The sequence below is a fragment of the Podarcis erhardii genome (genome assembly GCF_964252035.2).
Source record: "Podarcis erhardii genome assembly, chromosome: 11".
Lineage (NCBI taxonomy): Eukaryota > Metazoa > Chordata > Lepidosauria > Squamata > Lacertidae > Podarcis > Podarcis erhardii.
This window is the reverse complement of record NC_138501.1, coordinates 45,529,745-45,556,102: the sequence shown is the minus strand read 5'-3', so window position 1 is coordinate 45,556,102 and position 26,358 is coordinate 45,529,745. Positions and strand designations below refer to the sequence as shown.

At 44.4% G+C, this 26,358-nt stretch overlaps 1 protein-coding gene across 3 annotated transcripts in view; it reads left to right on the top strand.

Annotated features, from left to right (window-relative positions):
• The window catches only part of DCC (DCC netrin 1 receptor), a 944,701-nt gene that overhangs the window by 914,387 nt on the left and 3,956 nt on the right, over positions 1–26,358 (top strand). For all 3 annotated transcript variants that reach the window (XM_081881357.1, XM_081881356.1, XM_081881358.1), the window contains exons 26-27: positions 730–885; positions 14,970–15,182. In XM_081881357.1, the coding sequence (XP_081737483.1) occupies positions 730–885; positions 14,970–15,182 (369 nt within the window). The remainder of the gene's footprint in view (positions 1–729; positions 886–14,969; positions 15,183–26,358) is intronic.

Sequence of the window (26,358 nt, the reverse complement as noted above, 5' to 3'; positions counted from 1 at the left end):
TAAAATTTAGCTATAGTAATGATTACAGTAGATTTATGATTCTGACCTTGAGATCCTCGAGTGATGTATTCAAAATAAACTCCTTTACCCTCATGCTTATTCAAGAAACAGAATGATTAAGATGGATTCGCCTCTCCCCAGCCCTTCTTTCCTAACTCCTCTCTATGGTGTGCATTAAATATGTTATTCTCTAATTTTTCAGACCACTATAGGCAAATCAGGAAAAAAAGAAATGAACTATGATAAATTCTTTTTCTTCTTTAAAACAAAATTAATTTCACATTTTAATTCTACCTTCCTGCAGCTCGCATGGATTTGACAGCAGTGGGCATCTTCCAATTACTCACTGCCATTAAATCATGCCTCGCTCTTAATTTGGAGGCTGTGCTGAACTTTAAATAAGCGCTAATTGATCAGTTTTTATTATGAATAGCATCAACTTGATTTGTTATTTAATTCATCATGTGCCTTCTTTCCTTTGAGCAGCTGATTTTGACATGATTGAGCAGTTTTGCTTTTATTTTCTCCTACCCAGCAATGAGGCTCCAATGGAGTCTCTGCCAAACATCATGTCTCCCACCTCTCAGAAGCATCTCCCTTGCCCAAACAGCCATGATAATAATCATCACCCCATTCCTTTGAATTAATTCTGGGGCCAAATATCCCCTCGTGAGTCTTCTATGGGAATCCACAGCACTAAGACTATTCTGTCCCTTTTTTTATTTCCAGCTGTGGTGAGTGCCATCCCAGTGCCAACGCTAGAAAGTGCTCAGTACCCAGGAATCCTGCCATCCCCCACATGTGGATACCCACATCCTCAGTTCACACTTCGACCTGTGCCATTCCCAACGCTCTCGGTTGACCGGACATTTGGAACAGGAAGAAGTAAGTAAAGTGTTTTCTCTTTTCCCCCTCTGCTTCAGGACACTGAAATACATAAGACACAAAATGGATGCTACAAGTGTTATCCCACCAGTAACAATGCATTTTTAAAGCGAAATGACCCCTAGAGCCAGATGAATTGGGTTGACAGGTGGAAATAATGGAATAATCCAATTACAGTGGTACCTCGGGATGCGAACAGGATCCATCCGGAGCCCGGTTCGCATCCTGAATAGAACGTAAGACACGTCTGCATGTGTGTGGGTCGCACTTCGCTGCTTCCACACATGCGTGTGACATCATTTTGACCGTCTGCATATGCGTGAGCAGCGAAACCTGGAAGTAACATGCTCCGTTACTTCCGGGTCGCCGCAGAGCGCAACCGAAAATACTTATCCTGAAGCATATTTATCCCGAGGTATGACTGTAATTGTTTCATGAAAGCACATCTAAAGGCTCATTTTTACCCATTTACACTTGGACCTAGAGGTCCTGTTGGTGTGTTCGCACCACAACAACCTCATTGCTGACTCGCCCTCTACCCTCCTGGTACACCAAAGCAATGATGCTGATGGGAAGTTAGGGAAGCAGTGTCACCTTGCCAACCACTGCTGCAGTGGCGTAGCGTGGGTTGTCAGCACCCGGGGCAAGGCAAGTAATTTGCACCCCCTAACCCGTGGATTTGCGCCCCCTAACCCTAACCCCCAGATGCTGCGCCCAGTGTGGCCAGCCCCCCTGCACCCCCACGCTACGCCACTGCACTGCTGCTGACCCCTATAGATGACATGTTTTCATTCTTCCTGACCTGCATTTGCCACCTTTCCCTTTGCCTTGCTCCCCTTCTGCCTTTTTCCTTTACCTTGGTTGCACAGGAGTTTAGTCTGATACCTCAGCCATCCTCCTGCTGGCTCAAACAATGGGGGCTCAGCAGCAAAAGCTGATGGGGAGAGAGTTTTCTCAAAGCACCGAGGGTTCTCCTATTCTCCTTCTGTCTCTAGCAAAGATTCTGCCTGCTGGGATAGGAACCATGCAACTGAAGTATCCTTATTCATCTCTGATTGATTGTGATCTTTACCTTGTTTTGCCTTCACAACTAACCAAGGAAGGCCACCCACCCCTCCCATTTAGCAGACCGGGAACTGAAGCTGAAAGAGAGAGAGACTACTCTCAAGATTGAATTCTTTTTCCCATTGTTGCCGCTGGTGTGCCTAGTATCCGCACTCCTCTTGCTGTCAAAGCAAGAGGCATTCATAGGCAACCAGATGAAAACATGACACTTTGTACACATTACCACCAGCCAAGTGGTTGCTTTTCATTGCATTTTCCTCATGCCTGGTTAGCTCTACAGTGGTACCACAGGTTAAGAACGTAATTTGTTCTGGAGGTCCGTTCTTAACCTGAAACGGTTCTTAACCTGAGACACCACTTTAGCTAATAGGGCCTCCCGCTGCCACTGCACCGCTGCCACGTGATTTCTGTTCTCATCCTGAGGTAAAGTTCTTAACCCGAAGTACTATTTCTGGGTTAGTGGAGTCTGTAACCTGAAGCGTCTGTAACCTGAGGTACAACTGCACGTTTCGGAAGGGCCCGCACAGAATTTGAATGCGACACCTGAACTTTTCACGGCCATTTCTTGCCGATAGCAGCAAAATGGGATCTCTCTGTACATATGTATCTTTACTTCAAGGACCCAAAGAACAGCATATAGTAAATAGCAGTGTTCAGCTTTGTCTTGTATCTGCAGACAATAAAAATTTTGTTGCTTTGATCTGTGTAGGAGAGCTTTCCCTTTAATCTGGAAGAAACTGTCTAGGAGCAGGAAATCTCTGAAGACTCTGCTGGGGCTGTGCTTACTCTGTTGATACATTACACTGGTTGAGGTGTGATGAACTACCAACTGGTGTGGTGAACTACCAAAAACCCACTCAGCCATGAAGCTCACTGGGTCACCAAGAGCCAGTCCTTGTGCTTCAGCCTAACCTACCTCATGGAGTGGTTGTACCTCGGGTTAAGAACTTAATTCGTTCCGGAGGTCCGTTCTTAACCTGAAACTGTTCTTAACCTGAGACACCACTTTAGCTAATGGGGCCTCCCGCTACCACTGCACCACCATCACGCGATTTCTGTTCTCATCGTGAGGTAAAGTTCTTAACCCAAAGTACTATTTCTGGGTTAGTGGAGTCTGTAACCTGAAGCGTCTGTAACCTGAGGTACAACTGTACGTTTCGGAAGGGCCTGCACAGAATTTGAATGCGACACCTGAACTTTTCACGGCCATCTTTTGCCGATAGCAGCAAAATGGGAAACTTCAGCTATCTCACCGAAAGGGTTGTTCTGTAAATAAAGGATATAGTTACTTTAAACGAGGGATAGCAAACTTAATGCCTTCCAGGTGTTAGTTGACTACAACTCCCATAACCATTTGCTGCGCTGGCAGGGGCTGGTTGCAAATGTAGGTGTCAGGACTGGTTCAGCTGCGGTTCAGCACAGAAACTTAGAGATGAGCAGTAAGGCTGATTTTTCATTCAGAAAGGCAAAGCCCAACAGAGAACACCATGGGCAGAACTAGCCTGATGAAGCAGTTGCCAGAACTGAGGATTTGAGCCTCCTCCTTCTCAGCTGCCTCACTCTCATAATTGCTTGCTCAGGTGCCAACTCATCTGCCCCCTTTTTCTTCTGACATGCCTTCTGTATCCCGCCACCATTCACCTTCCCACTCTGATGCTGCCTTGAGAAGTTCTTCAGATGTAGCCTCCTACCATTGCTCCTCATCTAGCCAGTCCCTGACAGTTGGTTACCTCGACACCATACATCTCAACCACTCTTACACAGCCATGGCTTCCTCCTGAGAATCCTGGGACTCGTAGTTTGTTAAGGTTGTTGGGAATTGTAGCTCTTTGCGGGGACTAGGGGTCTCATAACAGTACTGAGCTGAGTGTTCCCGTGGTTTTACCCAGTGTAGGATAACTTCATGGGTTCATAAATGAGATATACTGAGATGTTGGATATGTGCACCAGGAGTATTTAACTTGAGCCATGAGATCCATGCTCAAATGTAGACAAGTACAAACTGTGCACTGCATTAACTCATTTCAGAGTCACAGTCCCTACATTATTACATGACTGCACATACTATTGATTGGAGAGAGGCACCCTTCAAATTCATCATATGCAATGCCACTATGGACGGTGCAGCCATTCATCCTGCCAAATGGGCCGTGATTGAATCCCTCTTTTCTGTTCTTGAAACCCATTTCTAATGAACTAGAAAGAAGCCAATGCAAAAAAAAAAAATCAAAAAAAATCAGCCTTAGCAAAAAAAGAAGAAAAGGCCAATATTCTCCCTCAGCCATCTGCTGAAAGAGAAACTGAAGAAAATGAAGGAGAAAGGCAGACTTCAGTCATGCCTGCCTCCATTGGATGATAAACCTGCCTGCCATTTTGTCTGCTGTCAAAGCAGGTGGTAGCAATTGACCAGAATAATGAGTTTGCACTGGCTTCTTTCTTCTTTTTCCTTCTGCCAGAAAATAAAGGTGCATATCTTGTCAGAGTGATCTCAACCCATGGCACTGTTTCAGTTTGTGTGTGTGTGTGTGTGTGTGTGTGTGTGATGGAAACATCTAAGCTGCGTATTCTAGACTACCGACCCTGGATTTTGTTCTGGACTACAACTCCCATCTTCCTTGACCATTGGCCTTTCTGGTGGGAGCCCAACAACTTCCAGAGGGCCACAGGCCTCCCCCCATTAATGCTCCAACCTCAAACAATAAGAACTTTATTGTACCCTGTGTATGATAGCATTGAATTAGAGTACTGAAGCTGGTCCAGGGCCCATGGAAAACTGTTCCAGGCATGATGACCACCTTGTCCAGATCAGGGTCCATGAAATCAGTGGTATGACCTTGATGCTAGGGCATCCACCACAGCAAGCATGTGGTGGACTACATGGTCTCAAAAGGAAATGCCTCCAGTGGGCCACTAGTGAATGTGTCCTTGCTACATGCATTCAGAAACATATAACAAGCTGTGATTTTGGATAGAAATGTGCAGAAGGGAAGAAGGGTTATCAGTTCTCTCTCCCCCAACCCGCTGAACTTCATGCAGAGCAGAGTACAGTGGTATCTTGGATTACAAACACCTCTGGTTGCAAACACTTCGGGTTACAGACTCTGCTAACCCAGAAGTAGTACCTCAGGTTGAGAACTTTGCCCCAGGATGAGAAGGGAAATTGCGTGCCAGTGGCATGGTGGCAGCAGGAGGCCCCATTAGCTAAAGTGGTACTTCAGGTTAAGAACAGTTTCAGGTTAAGAACGGACCTCCGGAACGAATTAAGTTCATAACCAGAGGTACCGCTGTACCTCAATGGAGGGCGGGGAGTGTTTTGAACAGCCAGGGGGAGCCAGGCACCACCTTATCAGATTAGAACAGACCCACCCACCCACACTAACAAAACCCGTGTTTGCTATCTCAGCATTCCTGCAAAGATAGTTAGTCTCACACATGAGCACACTACACCTAATCTTTAAAGGCTTGCCTGGCAGGTGGGATGCGAGAACTTGTTGGGACGTCTTTGTTGCTCTTGTCCAATTCTGAACTTTTTGCCCCACTCCTGAACTCCTGAAACGTGATTTCTGAGCCCTGTGTCTGGTGCTGAGCATGTACCATTACTTATCTGACTGAAGATCTGTCACTCTTTTATGAGTAAAAGCCGCTGCTTGAGTATTGTGGGATAGAAGCCAGGGCACATGTAGGCTGTATCCCAGACCCTTACAATCCACAATTCTTATGTTAGGTCTTTTATGTAATTCGTGGTTTGTGTTTTTTTGTAGTTTGCACAGAGGGTTGTTTGTGCCACCGCCAAAAGATTTATTATCGTTTCTCTAACTTCAGATAGAGCTACGTCCTTTATATAGCTGAGCAATGTGACTAATGGATCTAATGGCACTTTATATCTCATTACTGTATTAATTTCATTTCATCTGCTTGTCCACGGCCGTGTCTTTTAACCACTTTGTAATATTGTAGCCATGCAGAGAGAGTTTGTGGAATGAAGAGCAAAGAGTATTTAAGGCAAAAGGCAAATTTTTAACAACTTCAAGCCAGTTTGTGTGTTTTAGTGCTTAATGCACATACATTAACTCAGTAATAACTCTGTTGTAAGGGGGAAATTGGTATTATTATCCCCTATGGCAGGGTGGGGGGAGTCTGAGTCTAAGAATCAGCAGCTTGCCTTGCAACAGAAATCTAGGCATGTCTACTCAAAAGTAAACCCTATTGGGTCAAATGAGACTTAATCCCCAGTAAGTGTGGAAAGGGTTGCTGCCTTAATTTGCATGTGGCTGAAGCGAGATTTCTGCAAGAGACCCTTCTGGCTCACACCTCACAAGCCTAACCCAGTTCATCCAGACCAGCTTCCAGAGACATCTTGGCAAGGATGGTGCCAGGCCAAATTACATCCCAGGCAAACTCCCTTCAGCACTGCCGCCTTTATTTGTTCAACTTCTGAACACCCTTTTCTTGCAATTGTGCGACTTTGCATTTCACAATTGCACTGTACAGTTTGCATGTGTGGTTTATCCCTTGTCATATAAGATGAGAATTCTACACACATGGATCCAATCGCAGTGACTGCCTTTTGAATGGGCACCAGTGTTGTAAGTTTCTGCTTTTTTCATTTGTTTTGTTTGTTTTAATTAATGCAAGGTTGCCTACACACATCAGTGCTTACAGCTTTCCAAGATGAACTAATTGCACTATACATTTCAAATGCTGGATGAGTAGTTGACTAGGCACCTTTAACCAGTGCCCCATCCCCTGCCATGACCAAGGCCCTCCCACCTAGCCCCCCAGGCAGTTTCCTGTCAGCTGCCCCTAAATTGGATCCTGTTTCCTAGCATACCTAGTTACCCTTTCTACTTCCTTGCTTGCATTCCATATTCTGCACCTCTCTCAAATTCTCAGATCCACCAGCATTTTCCTAGATGAACCCATTTGTAAAGATTTGCAAGTCAGGCCAGCTTCCCCTAAATCCTGATAGAACAAGCCCACTGCTCTCTTCCGTAGCAGCTAGGGTGGGTGGAGGAGTCTTACTTCATCAAGCTTTCATATGGCAAATCCAGATGTCTCTCTGCATGTGTGTCAGCGCATGACACTTGGGTTTCCTTCCAATGTCAACTTTCATTTTGAATTTTTAGCTCCTGCACCTTTAGAAAGGCTTTCAAGAACGACAGTGCATGTCGAACGGTCCATCAGGCTGATTGCCAACCTGCGTAATGAAGCCCTTGGTATCAGCCCAAGGAGCGTTAAATATCACCAAAGGATAGCAGCTCCCAAAAGAGGTGGAGGGAGTCAATGGAGCTTAGTAAGACATCTCTGTTCATTTTTGCCTATGCACAACCATCCATCACCTTCTGTTATGAATCTAGTTCCCATGGAGCTGTCTGGTTTTACCATGGTGTAACTTTTAACAGCCTGCATGGCATGTTGGTAAGAATCCTGGACGAGGGCCACACCCACACCACATGTTTAAACCACAAAGATACCAGCCATGGCTTCTCCCAGAGAACCCTAGGAACTGGAGTTTATTAAAGGTGGCAATAGTTATTAGGAGACCCGCTATTCCCCTCACAGAGCTACCGTTCTCAGAGTCATCAATCCCTCTTTCCAGGGTATATTGGAAACTGTGACTCTGTGAGGGAAACAAGGGCCCTCCTAACAACTCTCAGCACCTATAATGCAAAGCGACTAGGTGCATATGGGTGAAGACGTCCAAAGCTTGAATAATATGACATTTGGGAAATGTTTCAGCAAATGGGGACAAAGCAGTACCAGAATAGATGCAAAGAATGGTTAGGTTCAATAGCTGCTTTCTTGGTGGAGCTCCAGTTAGGTATTTCATGGCAACCCTAGATGGGGAGACAGCTGGACAAAATATATAGTCGAGGTAGGTATTTGAAGATGGTTATTGAATCTCCTCTCAGTCTCCTGGGAGAGCCAGTGTGGTGTTGTGGTTAAGAGCAGTAGACTCGTAATCTGGGGAACCGGGTTCGCGTCTCCGCTCCTCTACATGCAGCTGCATGTAGAAAACCCCATTGTTTTAGTGCCCTTGGGCTAGCCACACTTCTTTGAAGTCTCTCAACCCCACTCACCTCACAGAGTGTTTGTTGTGGGGGAGGAAGGGAAAGGAGAATGTTAGCCGTTTTGAGACTCCTTCGGGTGGTGATAAAGCGGGATATCAAATCTAAACTCTCCTCCTCCTCCTCCTCCTCCTCCTCCTCCTCTTCCTCCTTCTTCTCAGACTAAACATACCCAGCTCCTTCAACCGTTCCTTATAAGGCCTGGTTTCCAGACCCTTGATCATCATAGTCAGATAAGCTCAGGGGTCGTACGCCTTCTTTGTCCCATGGGCTTTCTGGACTTTTTCTAGATTTACACAGAACCTTAAAAAATATGCATTTGTGTTCATTTGCTTAGATCTATCTGAGCTTGAACTATTGTCTGAGACTCTGACAAACAAAAAAAGAAGATTTAAATTGAAAATGCACTCTGTGTGTGTGTGTGTGTGTGCGCGCGCGCACACATGCAGAACCCTTTTTTACATCCCAAGCTAATCTGTATTGCATTTCAGCCTTACAAGCTATCAAATTTGTATTTTGAATGAGATAATTATGAGCTCTGGCAACATCAATACCAATTGTTTATTGCTGAAGGACTGCAGTGACCAAGAGAAGCAGCAGAAGGAAATGAGCACAAACTCGCTTGTTCTCTAGTCATTAGGAGAAACTGGGGGACTTAACTATACATAGGAAAGCTTTTTGCAAATGGCACTGACCTCTGCTTTCCCTTGTAGCTTTCAGCTAGTCTCCAGTGTCTGCAGTTCATTATGACAAAATTATCCCCGGTATTTCCCAGGAATTGGATAATCTGATTCTGGGAAAGCATAGTAATGATGCATTTCAGTCCAGCATTTCCTACTTAGTTAGTATCTCATTTGGTGCCTATAGAGAAATATATGCACACCCCAAGGCATTCTTCATTATAATGTGCCTGGAGAGTTCACCTGGCTATGCTCTTTTTTAGTTTTCTGCTGCTGGTCCTAGAGTGCACTAGAGTGCAACGGTCTGCTCTCATCATGTAGATAAGCAGAGAGGCTGTTACCTCCAGCAAAAAACAACGAAATGCTTGGGTCTTGGGGGCTCTTGATGAATGTTGCATGACTGACTGCTAAGCCCTAGGTGTTCCCACTAGCATAGATATTAAGAGGCTTTTGTACCTGCAGTGGATTAAACCACTGTGTTTTAGATTAAGACATGCCTTTCCTTTGCAGGGCTTTGTGCAGCCCAGGCCCCTGAGATCAGAGCATGCAAGCACAGAATGAGGGATCTGTTTTGAAATTCAACATCCTGACAATCACATCTTTCTGTAAAGAAGCACTAACACACACAAGTTTGGCCTCCAACAGTATAATAATAATTTTCTGCCATTTATGGCCAAACAAGACCTGAGGTGGGAAATTCATGATCGGACATCCCAATGTCTTTTTCTTTCATTAAAAATAGCCAAGATGGAGGTCCAGTTTGGGCTGAGAATATGGTACTGAAGGACAAAGGTTGTTATCCCTTTATTCCACTCCATTTCCAAAGCTTAAATTGCTTTCTTTAAGTTGCTGTTATCTACAGTGGGGCGTAGTAAAGGTAAAGAGACCCCTGACCATTAGGTCCAGTCGCAGCTTCCGGGTCATGTGGCCAGCATGACTATGCCACTTCTGGCGAACCAGAGCAGCACATGGAAATGCCGTTTACCTTCCCGCTGGAGCGGTACCTATTTATCTACTTGCACTTTGACGTGCTTTCGACCTGCTAGGTTGGCAGGAGCAGGGACCGAGCAACGGGAGCTCACCCCGTCGCGGGGATTCGAACCACTGACCTTCTGATCGGCAAGTCCTAGGCTCTGTGGTTAAACCCACAGCACCACCCACGTTCCCACAGTGTGGCGTAGGGAGGGTCAAATATCCATGTTGCACCTGACATTCCCCTCTATAGCCAGTAACAACTAGGGGAGAGGATAATTCAGTTGGAGAAATATGACATAGGGAAGTGGTTAACAAAGCCTTCTGTGGTGTCACGGCTGTGATCCAAATGGAAACTTCCTCACAGCTAGAGATTTCAGGAGGAATCATGCTCCATTTATTAGAGGTGATAATGGGATGGTGGAGAAGACTCGGTTCAAACCAAGAGAAGTGCAAGATTCACAAAGGCCTTTGCTACTCCAGGGATGTTTTATGGGAACCACAACTGCCAAGCCCCATTGCCAAGATGTATATGAAACATGTGACTTGTCTAGTATGGATCGGTTCCTCTCTGCCATCTTTCCTCATATGTGAAAGGTTTAGCCTCCCATGATGCAGAAATGTTCAAGATACATAAAGCCTCCGTGAAGTCTACATCTCCTAGGCCAAAATTGGGGTCTTCTCTCTAGCACAGGCATGTCCAAACTTGGCCCTCCAGCTGTTTTGGGACTACAATTCCCATCATCCCTGACCACTGGTCCTCTTAGCTAGGGATGGTGGGAGTTGTAGTGCCAAAACAGCTGGAGAGCCAAGTTTGGCCATGCCTGCTCTAGCACATGCCTCTAGTATTACATATATCAGGAATTGGGGAATTTATGGCATTCCAGATGTTGTTGAACTCCAGCTCCCATCAGCCCCATCCAGTATGGACCATGATCGGGGATGCTGAGAGTTGGAGTCCAACAACATCTGGAGAGCAGCAGGTTCTCCATCCCTGATGTACATGGAGGGAGATGTTGGGAGTAGCCAGACTGATGAAAGTACAGGTTTCACAGAGAGGTCAAATACCGGTACCTGACACACAACTGGAGATATATTTTCAGCTGCATGTCACAATCTAGAGGCATAGACCACCTTCTCAAACCCCATTGTTTTAGTGTTTCCTTCATTCATTCAGATTTTATCTTAAATGTTTTATGAAATGGGCCAAAAGCAGTTAGCCCATTTCTGACTTATTTTGTTAATACTGTGACATTTTTATGACATTCTGTTTTGCGTCTTTGTGTTGTCTGTAATAAAAGGTGTGGCATTTATGAATAGCCCTCGTAGTGGGTGTTTTTTTACCAATTTGATGTGATTACTCATTATCAGGCCCTCAACTTCCCACAGTGCTGGTACTTCAGGTGCAGGCCCTCTGCGTTTAACTTTATGCTCTTTGGGAAAATGAAACACTCGTTGATGTGAATAAATGCATGGGAGCAATAATTTAACATCCTTGCCAGACTTGTAACCAAGCAACAAATGGACATGAAAATTGAGTTGAACTCTCGTTCCTCTCCAGGTGGCCCTCTGAAGTTATGGCTGCCTCATGTTGGCAGAGCAGTTTGGGCCACATTCATTAGGATGCCCTGAGCTGTAATAATCAGCCTGTAATTACTAGCCTGCGTACAAAGTGGCTAGAGAAGAGGGAGGGAAATTATGTTGTGTAGAACAACCTTTTCCTGTTGGATTATCTTTCGCTTTCACTCCTGCCTCCAACTTTTACATTATGGCTTTATTCCAGGGGTGTTTGTTGCATGCCTTTGAGAGATAGAATCAGAGAATTGTAGCATTGGAAGGGATCCCAAGGGCCATCAAGTCTAATCACCTGCAATGCAGGAATCTCAACTAAAGCATCCATGACAGATGGCCATCCAACTTCTGCTTAAAAAATCTCCAAGGAAGGAGAGATCACTGCCTTTTGAGGGAGTCCTTTCCACTGCCAAACAGCTCTTACTATCAGAAAGCTCTTTCCGATGTCTAATCAGAATCTCCTTCCTTGTAACTTGAAGCCATTGGGTTGAATCCTGCCCTCCAGAGCAGGAGAAAACAAGCTTGCTCCTTCTTCCATGTGACAGTCCTTTAGATATTTGAAGATGACTATCATATCTCCTCAAAGTCTTCTCTTTCCTACGCTAAACATACCTAACTCCCTCAAAGATTTTGATTTGAGTTTCTACTGAAATGAGGTTGCATTTTAATGTTGTATTTTAATCTTGTTTTTAAGTTGTATTTTAATCAATTGTTTTTATACCTGGTGTTAGCCGCCATGAGCCCGGTCTTGGCTGGGGAGGGCAGGGTATAAATAACAAATTTATTATTATTATTATTATTATTATTATTATTATTAACTGTTCCTCATAAGGCTTAGTTTCCAGACCCTTGATCATCTTGGTCACCGTCTTCTGCACACATTACATGAGTCCTGAATGCTTGTGACAGCCCTGGATCATATCAGTGTTCAGTGTATCCCAATACTCTCTCGCTGACAAGAAACAACATTCCAAGCTGTCAAGCAAGGATCTTCATGGTCCTAATTACCAGGACTCCTTAAATTGAGAAAAGGGGAACCAAACTTCTCATGCATGCATGTACAGCACACACTCTTATCTCCAAGCACCATGGTCTCTCAGCTGCTAAGGTTTGGGGGGGGGGGGTAAGAGGAAAATGGCTTTGTTCTTGAATTCAAAGTGAAGTTCCACTAAAAGCAGGGGGAAAATTCACATTTGAATAAGGGGTTTGCATTGGGAGAGGATATAGTCCCTACCCAGCTGAGACTGATCCTGTGCAGCCCTAATGGCATCGCCAATAGCATCACATGTGAAATAGTCACCCCATTAACTTTGTGTCCAGGATAGAGGGGTGAGTTGGGTTCATATCTCTATTTTGGTATCCATGCTACTATCAAGGGCTGAAAGCACACAGACTGTTTTTCTTTTCTTTTCTTTTCTTTTCTTTTCTTTTCTTTTCTTTTCTTTTCTTTTCTTTTCTTTTCTTTTCCCTCATCTATAAGCAATACTCCAGACAATGGGAGAGCCCAATTTAAATGCGAAGGTTTGAAGTGGCATATTCAAATCAGAGAAAAATTGACTCTCAATACAGGATAATAAAGCATAAAGCAACAGCTCTGGCAATATTGCAGCTGTCTCAAGGAAGGATATGGCATTTGGTTTAAATAGAAATTAATTAAGCAACCTCTTTGTCTACAGTCTTTGTCAGAAGGTGTAGATATCATAATGTCATAGGCTTCTACACAAAGGATCCTGTATGCAGCAATTTGTGTCACTGTCTTCCTTACTCGGCTGCTTTACTTAAGTCTTTTGTTGATTTTTCCAAATCCTGAAATCACAGTAGAAAAGTTAAGAAGTACAGTCCCCAGGTGTGTGTCCCCCTCCCTTGAAAATTCATGCATAGACAGCCAATTACTGGGCTCTGTGCAAATTCAGCAGTGCACTGTAACAGGAGTAAGTAGATAGATATAGGTTGATGCTAGCAATGGGAATACAGTCATACCTCGGGTTACAGACGCTTCAGGTTACGTTTTTTTCGGGTTACGGACCCACCGGAATGGGTTACTTCTGGGTTTCGGGGGTCACGCATGAGCAGAAGCTCTAAATCGTGTGTTGCGCATGTGCAGAAGCACCAAATTGCATCCGTGCATGCACAGACGAGTCACTGTGGGTTGCGAACACTGCGGGTTGCGAATGTGCATCCTGCACAGATCACTTTCACAACCCAAGAGTCCACTGTATTGCTCTGAGTTCAATTCAGAAACAGATCACCAATTGTATTTTTAGAAAACTTTCAGACCTGCCCCCCAAAAGCTCACAACTTAATGTTAGATGCACTATATTTGATTTGCTGAAAATGTCAACTCTTCCTCCTTCCCAAAGGCTCAAGAGCATCACTGGGCTTAACTACTTTCCTCTACTTGAGCATTAATTGGTGTCTGGCACTAAATTAGAACCACGTGCATAAGATATACCTGTGCACGTGCAGAATCTCATTTTCTGTATTTGTACTTATAAACTGTTGATTTGTATTGTACCTGAACAATATGAGCTAGGCAAATAGATATTCTTAAAGAGGTAGCCACAGTATTAAATGACTTCATTAGTTGGCTCTGTTCTCAGAAGCTTTCATTAAGTTCTATGATCCTGCTTATTTATTAAGATCGAGGGCGGGGGGAGAACTTTATCTCCCTTTCTTATAATACTAAGATTTATGGACATTCCATGAAGCTGAATGTTGGAAGATTTAAGACCGACAAAATGAAGTACTTTTCACAGTGCATCGTTAAACTATGGAGTCTGATCCCACTAGATGTGGTGATGGCCACCAAACTAGACAGCTTTTAAAAAAATGCTTAAACAAATTCATGGAGGATAAAGCTACCAGTGGTTACTAGCCATAATGGCTATGTTCCACATCTATTTGTCTCAGGAAGTATTTCTCTGAATGTCAGTTGCTTGCAATTGCTGATGGGGGGGCACACTTGCACTCAAGTCCAGAGGCATCTTGTTGGCCACTGTGAGAACAGGATTCCGTACCAGATGGGCCTTTGATTTGAAGATCCAGCAGGGATCTTCTTATGTTCTTCTCAACTCCACAGACCCTCCTTGAATGCCTACAAGCATGGCCAATTAGGGTTGGCAGGCAAAAGGGATAGGATCTTCTTTGTGGTGGCCCCATGGTTAGAGAACTCCATTCCTATGGAACCATGGAAGGCCCTTTACATGTACTTTAAAGACTCATTTGTTCCAGGCTGAAATCTGTTGATGTAGTGGTGGGACCTGCCTTTCACCAAAGACCAGATAATAGTTTTCGCCTCCACCCCAGTCATATTTCCAAATACAGCCTTTTTCTTGCTTGTGGTTAAGGTACCATATGCCACTCACTTTATGGTTTTCCTAATAGTCTTCCTATTAAGTGCTAAGGCGGCTAAGGACTGTTTCTGCAACGTGGAAGAAAACCTTCTCCAATCTCTACTGGTATGGCTCAAGCAGGGAGTGCAAGGTGTATCTGCAAGCTCAGAGATCTATCCAACTGCTACACATCCCCACCCATGATGATGCCAAGGCTTTCGCTCCTAAGAAAGAATGCCCAGCTCCTTTTAAATATAGGAACAGGAACAGGCCCAGTAAAGAGTTGTGGTGGTGGTGCTGGATTAACAATATTTATACTTATTACTTATAAATGACCTTACAGTTCAGGTTGGTGTTCAAGCTGGTGACATCTTCTTCCATCTTCCCTCTTGCAGCAGTGACTGAAGGACCAGCCCCACAGCAGACATCCATGTTACCGCAGACGCAGCCCGAACACTCCAGCAGCGAAGATGCCCCAAGCAGGACAATTCCCACAGCATGTGTCCGGCCTACACATCCACTGCGCAGCTTCGCCAACCCCTTGCTACCTCCGCCAATGAGTGCAATAGAACCGAAAGTCCCTTATACACCCCTTTTATCTCAAACAGGTAAGTGATCTCTGGAAAAAAATAGAGTGCCCACTACAGAATAAAGGCCCTTCACTCCATGGTAGAACCTCTGATTTGCTTGCAGAAGGTCCTAGTTTCAAACTCCTGGTAGGACCAAAGTTGGTGATGGACACTCTGGGCCACTGAGGCCTCTAGTGACCTGGACCTATACCTGCAGTGGAAATATGCATGTCTTATTTCGCCCTGTGGTTGTGCAGTACAGAGATGGAGCTAAGTGTGGAGGCTTAAAGCACAAAACAAAAATATGTCTCTGATTTACACACTATAGGTTTTAGCATGTAAATATTGCATCACACACAATATCGTGTCTTCTTTCTAATGAGTGGTATTGGCAAACTGGCCGAATTCCCACTCCCTGGACTAACATGTGGATCAGAATGCAGTTATCGTTCAGAATGCACACTTGTCCAGATTTTGCAGTGCAGTTCTTCATTCAGTATTAGGAGGAAAACGCATGCAGGAAAATGTGCATTTAAAAGGAAATGTTTACAGAAACGCCCATTTTGCCTTGATACATTAATATAATAATAATATGGACATATGATTGAAAACATGCAACATCAACATGGACAAGAAATACATTGACCTAAGCATTAGGATACAGTGAGGGACGGAAGTATTTGATTCCCTGCTAAATTTGCCCATTTGCCCTCTGACAAAGAAATGACCAGTCCATCATTTTAATAGTAGGTTTGTTGTAGCTGTGAGAGACAGAATAACAACAGGAAAACCTCCCAGAAACCCAGAAGACAAAAGTCAGAGATTGATGTGCATTATAATGATTGAAATAAGTATTTGATCCCTTTGCAAAAATATGACTTAGTACTTGGTAGCAAAACCCTTGTTGGCAATTACAAAGGTCAGACGTTTCTTGTAGGTGGCCACCAGGTTTGCACACATCTCAGGAGGTATTTTGTCCCACTCTTTGCAGATCCTCTCCAAGTCAGTAAGATTTCGAGGCTGATTTCGAGGCAAATTTAGCAGGGGATCAAATACTTCCCCCCCTCACCGTAGATGCCCTAAATTCCCATGCTCATGGCAGCTTTTGATAGTTCTGTCTGCCAAGACCATGTCTGCTGTAATCTGTTTGTCTTGCCACTGGCTAGTAGATCTGTGGAGTGATCAATTGTTAGCCAAACCAAACAGCAGGACTCAAAATGGCAAGCTACAAGTGGATTTTGTGAAATTCTGAGGTGAATATCTCAAAGAAATGAAAGGTGCCATCACACAATGTTTTCTTGCAGTTTATGTACTGCACAATGGAGATCGTTTGAAGTGTCCAGAATCGGATTACTCCCAGCTGCTCAGTCTTCCAGGTTTTCTTAATCCTTGACAGATAAGAATTACACAACAGTTGGAACCCACACCATGTTTCCCCCCCCCCACTTCAAGCACCTGCTGCCCATCAATAAATAATCCACTTCTGACAACAGACAGAAGGTCTGAAAATCCTGCACATCAAGGGGACCGCCAATGTTGTCTTTTCCCTAACTAATGCCGGCAATAAATCTTGGAATCCAGTGGATGAGATGTATTCAACCCTGCTCGCCCTACTTCTTTGGGATATTTATTTATTTATATACAGTGGTACCTCAGGTTAAGTACTTAATTCATTCCGGAGGTCTGTACTTAACCTGAAACTGTTCTTAACCTGAAGCACCATTTTAGCTAATGGGGTCTCCTGCTGCCGCCGCGCTGCCGGAGCCTGATTTCTGTTCTTATCCTGAAGCAAAGTTCTTAACCTGAAGCACTATTTCTGGGTTAGCGGAGTCTGTAACCTGAAGCGTATGTAACCTGAAGCGTATGTAACACGAGGTACCACTGTACCTCTTTTTTGGTGAACCTCACAAAGGAGCTTAAATAAGATTATTACAACAATAAGCATCATTTTTTAAAATAATGTTGCCACAAAAGCAAAAGACAAGTGTTTGTTTAAAACAAGGATGGGGATCCTTTCACTCTCCTGGTGTTGTTGTACAACAACTCTCATCATCCCTTACCACTGAGTATGCCAACTGGTGCTGATGGGAGTGCAGAAACAAATGTAGATTACCTTTGTACAGTAGGCTAGTTTCCGTACACACTCATGCAACCCCCTCGATCCTCCATCGCAACAAGCATGAGGAATTATGGGAGTTTAAGGACCCATTCCAGAGGTCATTTACCTGGAGAGAGCCAGAGACTGAACCTGGTAGACCTTACGCATACAAACCATAGCATTAATCAAGATGATAGCATCAGATATTAGCTCCGTAGTCGTACTGCCAAGTGGCGCATATAGCTCTGATTTATGGCAGCACAGGTGTTTGGCACCTGGATATTTTGTAGATGCCAAAATATGCATAAACAACATTGTAAAAGGACGACCATTTTGAGGCATCGAGGCTATGGAAGGAGCAGAAAATGTCACATCTGTTAAGGTCTCTCTTGTTTGTGCACCGATATGAAATGCTGCCGAACTATTAAAGCAAGCTTCAGCTAATATGCTCAAGGAGGCCTTCCGGTAATAATAAGCTAGCCAGTATTTGCACCTGGCAGACATATATCGTCAAACTAATGAGCTAATGAAATGTTTAATAACCCTATGGAGGAAATAAAATTTTCCTACAGTCAATGCTTGCTGTGGTTCTGCACAGCAGCAGCTGATCAGCATCACCCTCTCTTTGCTTTCCAACCTGTGCAGGGCTCCTCCCCCCTTTTATTTTTCTTTCATGTTTCTAGATTTTACTGGCACTTTGAGATGCCCTACTGGATTGGCATGCGTTAGGACCCAAGTGCCATTTGTTTGATTAATTTTATAATTAGCCTAATTCAGTATACTTAGAGTTCCAACCTCCCGTGCGCCAGACTTTGTTTCGCTGCGTTTTGTTTTGCTGTCATTCTCTTGAATCGGTTTTTGCATTCAAAGAAAAGAAGCCTTCTTGGACATTTTAATCGATTGCAGGGAGTGAGCTCAGCTAGCTGCAGAGACCCAGGAACTGGACTAGCCCACCACGGCTTGTTGAGTGAGCCACTTGGATGGTGGAAAACAACACATACACACCAAAGTGACCATGCAGTTTGGCCAAAGTTTTGCAAGGCTCTGGTGGCATCTCATGAGACTTTCTGTCACATCTTGCGAGGAAAGTGAGACTGTGACGCAAGCATGAGGAACCTTTTCAAGCCAGAGGGCCATGTTGCCTCCTGGGAAATCTTCTGAGGGCCCCATCCCTGGTGGGGCCAGAGGAAGAAAAAACTGTACAGAACAACAAAACCAGGACAGGGGCTGTGTAAGAGCCAGGGGCTACCAGTAAGGGCCACCCAGTCATGAGGCAGGTTGAGGCAGCTGCCTCAAGTGGCAGTATGCATGGTATCTCTGTTCTGTCTCCATGGCCAGAGGCAATAATACTTCTGAAAAGCAGCTGCTGGGAACCACTGGAGGGGAGGGTGCTCTTTTGCTTGGGGCTTCCTCCCGGTTTCCCATGGGCATCTGGTTGGCAACTGTCAAAACACATTGATGGACCTGCCTGATCCAGCAGCCTCTGGTGGAGGGAGCAATTTGGTGTCTCCATGGACTCCTTCTCTCTTGCCTTACTGTTGGCCTCACATGGGTGGCAGCATTCCTGCTGCACATGCAAGGCTTCTACAGGCTTCTGCAGGTCAGTCCCCTTCCATCCCACCTTAATCTGGGAAAGGATCAAAGAGGGAGGTCCTTCCATAGAGTGTGATGTATTTAGGTTGAGGTGGCTGGGAGACCACCTGCCCCTCTGCTGCCTTGCTGCAAGGCTTAAGAGTGCTGCCTGAAAGCCCTAAATGGCCTCGGTCCTGTATACCTGAAGGAGCGTCTCCACCCCCATCGTTCAGCCCGGACACTGAGATCCAGCGCCGAGGGCCTTCTGGCGGTTCCCTCATTGAGAGAAGTGAGGTTACAGGGAACCAGACAGAGGGCCTTCTCGGTAGTGGCGCCCACCCTGTGGAACACCCTTCCTTCAGATGTGAAGGAAATAAGCAGCTATCCTATCTTTAAAAGGAAGGCAGCCCTGTTCAGGGAAGTTTTTTTTTAATATTTAATGCTGTACTGTTTTTAACACTTGATTGGGAGCCGCCCAGAGTGGCTGGGGAAACTCAGCCAGATGGGAGGGGTATAAATAATAAATTATTATTATTATTATTGAACTTAGGTAAAAATGCAGAACACTTCCAATGCTTTGCTCTAAGGTAGAATCCCAACACACACACACACACACACACACACACACACACACCCTTTGGGCGCTTTCTCAGAACAAGGCAAAGTGAGGTGATGAAGAGAGCTAGCTACCGATGCAATGGCAATAAAAATAAGAGTAAGTTTGGTAAGAAGGAAGGAAGGAAGGAAGGAAGGAAGGAAGGAAGGAAGGAAGGAAGGGTGATCAGTGATCAGTGGTAGCAGAGAGAGGATGAGCAGAAGGTAGCAGAGAATGAAATTCAGGAAGAGTTGGCATAGGAGTAAAGATTCAGCACAGACTTCTGAGCTGACCCTACTACCTGTTGCTTATTCCTCACTCTTACAACATTGATTAAGAGGTTATCCCAACATTTGCTTCTTATTTATTTATCCCTCTGTGTGTGATTTTTTTTTTTACTTTAAATTTTGAGCTTTAATTGCTACCTGTTGCTAGTCCCAAACCAAAGACAGAGGAGGGGAAACTTAATTGCCATTTTGGTTTCTCATTAGCAATGCCCAAACGGAGCCATCTGCCTTTGTGCAGAGAAGCAGCTCTTTAAGGCCCAGTGACATCAATTAATGAGTTACATGTGAATAACATGATTTCTCTTTCCCCCCCCCTTCCTTACCACCTCCCTGCCGCAGCAGGCTCACAGGTGCAAATATTCCATGTGCCAGGCATATATTAGCAAACTTTATTCTGCTATATAGTTTGTGTGCCAGGCCTAAATGGATTTTGAATGACTGGCTTGTTCCAGGAGAGAGAGCAGAAGTCCTGTAATTTATTTGGCAATAATTTTAATTAGCATTGCTGTGCAAATGCGAAGAACAAACTGAAATGAAAGAAATTAGCATAAGCTTTGAAAGACTTGTGTCAGCTGTGCCCCCTATGCTGTTTATTTATTTACTTTTAAGTCCTGAATACATATGCAGTTACTAGCTGCTCAGCACGCAGGTGCTGTCTCTATAAAGTCCCATTCTGCAACTGGTGCCACAGATTCCATAGTTTACCTGCAAGATCGCCTTACCCAGTGCATGCGCTCTCGACTACTTCGATCACTTACACTCTGGAACTCCTAGCCTATTGATGTGAGGCAGGTGCCTTCACTATCCTCTTTTAGGTACCTACTAAAACATTTTAGTGATGCGGGTGGTGCTGTGGGTTAAACCACAGGGCCTAGGACTTGCTAATCAGAAGGTCGGTGGTTCGAATCCCCACGACGGAGTGAGCTCCCGTTGCTCGGTCCCTGCTCCTGCCAACCTAGCAGTACAAAAGCACGTCAAAGTGCAAGTAGATAAATAGGTACCACTCTGGCGGGAAGGTAAACAGCGTTTCCGTGTGCTGCTCTGGTTTGCCAGAAGCGGCTTAGTCATGCTGGCCACATAACCCAGAAGCTGTATGCCAGCTCCCTCGGCCAATAAAGCGAGATGAGCACCGCAACCCCAGAGTCAGTCACGACTGGACCTAATGGTCAGGGGTCCCTTTACCTTTACCTTTAAAAACATTTTAGTTTAGACATGCCTACTCAGTTGTGTGGAATGTGGATGTACCCTTTAATCTGTTTTTAGTTTATTGTTGATTTTATGTTTTGAAAGATTTTTAAAGCTGGGTTTTTTTTCTTTGTTTGTTTGTTTGTTTTTTGGCAAAGTAACAATAATAAATAAATAAGAATAAAAATGTGCACCCCATCACCGAGACCATTCCATTGTAACTATCCAACCTCCAAAATTTCAAGACCTCTTGCGATGGTTTGACCCCTTTCCACTTTTAAGGACTTAAAAAAAATAATCTCAAACTGATGTGGAAGGTATGAAGCACTAAACATAAGACTGAATAAAATGAGAAACTGAAAGAACCTGAAAATGGCAGATTTTCCCTTCCCTACTCTCACACCATATAGAGGAGCAACTGAGAGTATCAAAATGCCTTCAAGCAATTGTGCCTAAAAACATTTTCTTCCCTTTACTCTTTCCCCTCTTGGATCATATTATTTTAAAACACACACCCGTTATCTTCTGTGGATGGCTATATCGTCTGTTCTTTCTTTGAGATTCTGGGAAGTTCAGCAAAACTAGTTATTGAGGAACTCATTTATTACAGTGAAGATAGGGTGCTGATTGTTATCTTTTGAAGAATTTATTTAACTTTCTTTCTTAGCTTTCCCTTTTTCATTTCAGCTAAACTTGGATTATCAAAGAGATTCAGGCATGCAGAAAATATCTGGCTCTCTTTTTGTCTAATGCTTCCTAGTAGAAAGATATTTATAAGTGGCAAAGTTCAACGTGACACTCTAATTTGGGAGAGCTTTGCTTTGAATATTCTTCAGCATTTAGCAATGCAAGCCTCGCTCACCCTGTGCTTTAACATTTGATTAAAATTAATGTTTGGGTTTTTGAAAAGGGGGGGAAAATCAGTTCTAAAGAAAAGAAAATCAAAATGCATTTTTAAACATTCTCTCTGTAGCCTGTTGTTGGTGTTGGATTACACTTCTTAAGTATAGCCAAATATATATCTTTAAAACCAGATGTTTAGAAATATTTCCACTGCAAACTAGAGCAGAATACGAATGGCTCACCCCATTTCATCACCCTATTTGGGGGAGGTGGCCATTTTTGGGGGGGGGAGCTGTGCTGAATTGTTAAAGGAGAAGTGGTAGTTGTGTCCAATTGGCCTGGAAGGGTGGAAAGCAGGGAGACCAACAGTTGATAGAGCCACAGTCAATAATGGGCAGAGTCAAGTAATTTTAGTTTTGCCCCCCATCTTCCTCTCTACTGAGTCTTACAAAGGCAACACTTGAAACTAAGGAGGAAGCTGACAGCCTGGGCATGTTGTAAGTAAGCAGGCAGGCAGGTAAGGGTGAGAAGGTGGCAGTCCAAGGGCAGACTGAGGTTTGTAGGGCAGTGTCCCATTGGCGAACTAATACCAGTGTACTGGAAGAAGCAAAGATCACCAGTGTTAAAGCAATGATTCTTTAACATGGTCATGTTGTGGAGATGCCTGATTATCATCTTCCAAAGCAACTACAGTGGTACCTCAGGTTACATATGCTTCAGGTTACATACGCTTCAGGTTACAGACTCCGCTAACCCAGAAATAGTGCTTCAGGTTAAGAACTTTGCTTTAGGATGAAAACAGAAATCGTGCTCCGGTGGCGCGGCAGCAGCAGGAGGCCCCATTAGTGGTGCTTCAGGTTAAGAACAGTTTCAGGTTAAGAACGGACCTCCGGAACGAATTAAGTACTTAACCCGAGGTACCACTGTACTCTATTCCGAACTTAAAAATGGAAAGTGTAATGCTGGTGGTCAACAAAAGAGGTTTAAAGACTGTCTCAAGGCAAATCTCAAAACATGTAGTATAAACACCGACAATTGAGAAACACTTGCCTGTGAGCGCTCCAATTGGAGAACAGACTTTACCAAAGGTGTCATGGGCTTTGAGGACACTCAAACTCAGGACACAAGGGAGAAACATGCTAAGAGGAGGGCACGCTTGGCAAATCCACACCGTGATCAACTCCTGCCTGGAAACCAATGTCCTCACTGTAGAAGGATCAAGAATTGGCCTCCACAGTCACTTATGGACTCATTGTTAAAACCATGTGTCAGGGGCTCAGGAGCAGAGGCACAGGGGAGAGAGGAAATGGAGAGCGAAGGGGAAGAATCTGAGGGAAGCGTAGGGGAGTATGACAGTGGCACGAGAGATTCCATGAGCTTCTCCAGCGAATCAGAAGATTCCCAGAGGGGGGCGCCGAGGGCCAGGGCAAGGGGGGTCCCAGGGGGGATGCACCAGAAGCAAGGGGCCAGCAGGGACTCCCAAAGCAGCAGCGGGAGATCAGGACCAGCTCCCCCACCAGAGCATAGTGGGGGGGAAGAGTCCCATGTATCAGGGCCAGCGTCTCCTCCAGCAGGGAGAGAAGATGAGTCAGGGCTGACCACGCCTCTATCGGAGAGTGAGGGAACGGAGGGGAAGTCAGGTCCAGCCAGCCTCCCCGAAGGGGGAAGCAGTGACATGAGCAGTGTAACGGTCAGGAGAAAGGTTGCCGGCTGGGCGCACGCGCCAAGTTCGAATGTACAGGCGCGCGGGACAGCAGAAAACCCGGATTGGGAACCAGGTCCTAAAGCCCGCCGGAGGCAGGGGGAAGACTCAGGGGACTCAGCGTCAGAAGAGTCTAGAAAGGGCAAGACCCCAGCGGACAGGCGGACCCAGAGGAGGAAAGAGCAAAGGAAGAGGTGGAGCAAGGCTAGAGTCTTAAACTGGTGTCTGGGGGGAGGAGATTCAGACGGAGCTTCAGCGGTCTAGAGTTTGAGACGTAGAGCTTCGCGCCGTGGCTTTGAAATCGAAACTGAACTTCAATAAAGACTTTTGTATATAACAACGAACTGGCGTTGGTCCTTTGTGAGCTGGGACCTCGGGCAGCTCTGACACCATGTTTATGGAAGACAATCTTACTTGGCTACGAGTGATCGTGAAAGAGGAAAGTCCTAATGGACCAGCATCTCTTTTAAGGGAGTACTTTCAAAACACTCATTATTTAGCTCTAGGTGTTCTACAAATCCAGATATACAAGAGGGGGACAGGGAGCAGGAGTGAGGATGGCAATTCTACCCAACACCACTGTGCCTGTCACCCTCCATGAGCTGAAGATCAAATATCCAAAAGAGGGAGCCTGCCATGGTCATGGAGACTCTCCACATGATGCAGACTCATGGAATTCAGGGTTCTATATTGCATGGGGTGCCTACAACAGCAGAAACACATGGCCTACTTTGAAAAGTCACCCTCCAATGTGTGGGGTAGCAGGGGTGAAGGTAGTACTCTCCTCCCTGATCACACATATTATGGTTTCTCAAGACTGGATAGCCCCTGCTCTCTTTTTCACACATGTACACACATGCCCAAACACAATGGAGTAGAGAAAAGTCTTCAGGACATCAGCATTATTTTTCTCTCGGAAGGTCCAAGCAGTAGCACTGCTTCTTGTGTTGAGACCAAGCTACTTGTCTGTAGTGACACCAGCCCTCTGGCCCACGCTTTCTCATGCAGTTTGGGAGGCACCCACTGTGGCCAGATTTAAGCAGCTCCTGAAAACCTACTAGTTTCCATAGACTTTCCCTGCCTCTGGTCACACTGCTCAGTGTTTCTGTTTTAATGCTTTGCTTTGCTTAACTTTTTCTTTTTTAATGTATTTACTTTTTGCTTGTGATTTCACGGTTGATGTGAACTGCTTCAAGATTTTGTTATATTTACTGGTGTATCGGTTATTTTAAAGAAATCCAATAAATATTTGCCTCATCCCAGCACCTTCTGGGAGGAGAATGGTGGTAGTTGAAACCAATTGACCTGCCAACTGACCAAGAAATTATCTCTCGCTGCGTAAGGAGAGAAAGAGTAGCTGCCTTCAAGGCTGCAGAGAAATAAAGCTATAACAGATAAGCATCCCTGGGATTGTTCCCACTCTGCAAAAATTTCCTCTCATTTTTGGCATTTTGGCTCTGCTCAGTCCAGCTACAAATGCAGCTTTTTTATACCAATTTAACTGTGATAGCTTCCCCTTAGTGTAGTTGTGGTTTTGTGCGGGTGCAGAGAAGTCTCTTAGCCCTCTCCGCCTCTCTTTACTCAAGGTCAACCACTCTTAGTATACATACTTGAGCTGGCCCCCAAATCCTTCCTTCTGCCTGCCAGTCCCTCGGGTCAATATTTCAAACCCCTATTCTTTTCTGTTCCTGAAGATGCTTTGATGTTCTGCCAAGCGCTCTGATATATTTTATTTCTCCACCACCAAATATTATCACAATAATATTATTCCCACAACTTCCCTCAACTTCCTGCTCTGGTTTTTTACACATTAACTTCTCCTGCCTGTTATGTTATACCTTAACATTGCAAGCTTTAAATTAAATGTTATTATAGTCTCCTCCTTTTTATACCATACTTATTTTCAAATCACCTCTTACGTACATTTTGATATTTTCCTGTTATTGCATCTTGATCTCTCTATTTTGTTGATTGTAAGTGTTTAGTCAAACCCAACTAGTCAGTCTACTTCTATACAATATTTCTGTAGATGCAACATAAATGCTTCCCAGTCTTTTAAAAAGTCTCTATTGTCCTTGTGTCTTGAGTTTTCCAGTTAGCTTCGCCATTTCAGCATACACCATCAGTTTTTCTTGCCCTTTTTCTTTAGTTGGTATTTTGTCGTCTTTCCATTTGGGGGCTAGTAATATCCTAGCCACTGTTGTGGCATACATGAATAGTCTTCTATGCTTTTTTGGCAAGTCTTGGCCTGTAATTCCTAGCAAAAAGTCATCTGGTCTTTTAACAAACCTTCCCAATTTTTGAAGCCCACTTTTACTTAGTACTACTCTGGAGCACAAAGCACAAAGACCCATGGTAACTTTCAGATCTAGGGGAGGTGCCACCATGGTTCTTGGTGGATTACACCCTTTTGGGAGGAAATCAACATAGGAATTGCTATATATGAAGTCCTATATAGACAGTAGGAGGCCTTCTCATCCCTTGTGTCCTATCATGATCTCTTCAGTCACCCAAGGGATAATTCAGTTTATGTCCCAACTTTTCTTCTGGCTTCCCCATAGCTGGAAAAGCCTCTCCCTTGGAGACTTACAGAAGTCAGAGCCTGAGCATATTTTGAAAGCCCTGCAAGACCAGCAGTTTGAAGAAGGATTCAGGATTAAGAGATTTAGGTAGGGCTAGGGGAGAAATTAGACTCAGTTAGCATATAAAGGCCAGTTTACCTAATTCACACACAGACAAAACAATGCAAACTGGAGCACATCCATGCTTTGAAATTCACATTTCTCTGGCTTATGCAATGTAGCTCTCCAGCGAAGTAATGAGTGCAAAAATGCATATACTAGGGTGAAGTGGGCATAAAAATGCATATATTAATTAAACTAATATAATTCTATGCATCAAATGTGGATATTAAGCAAAGCTACATACAAAAT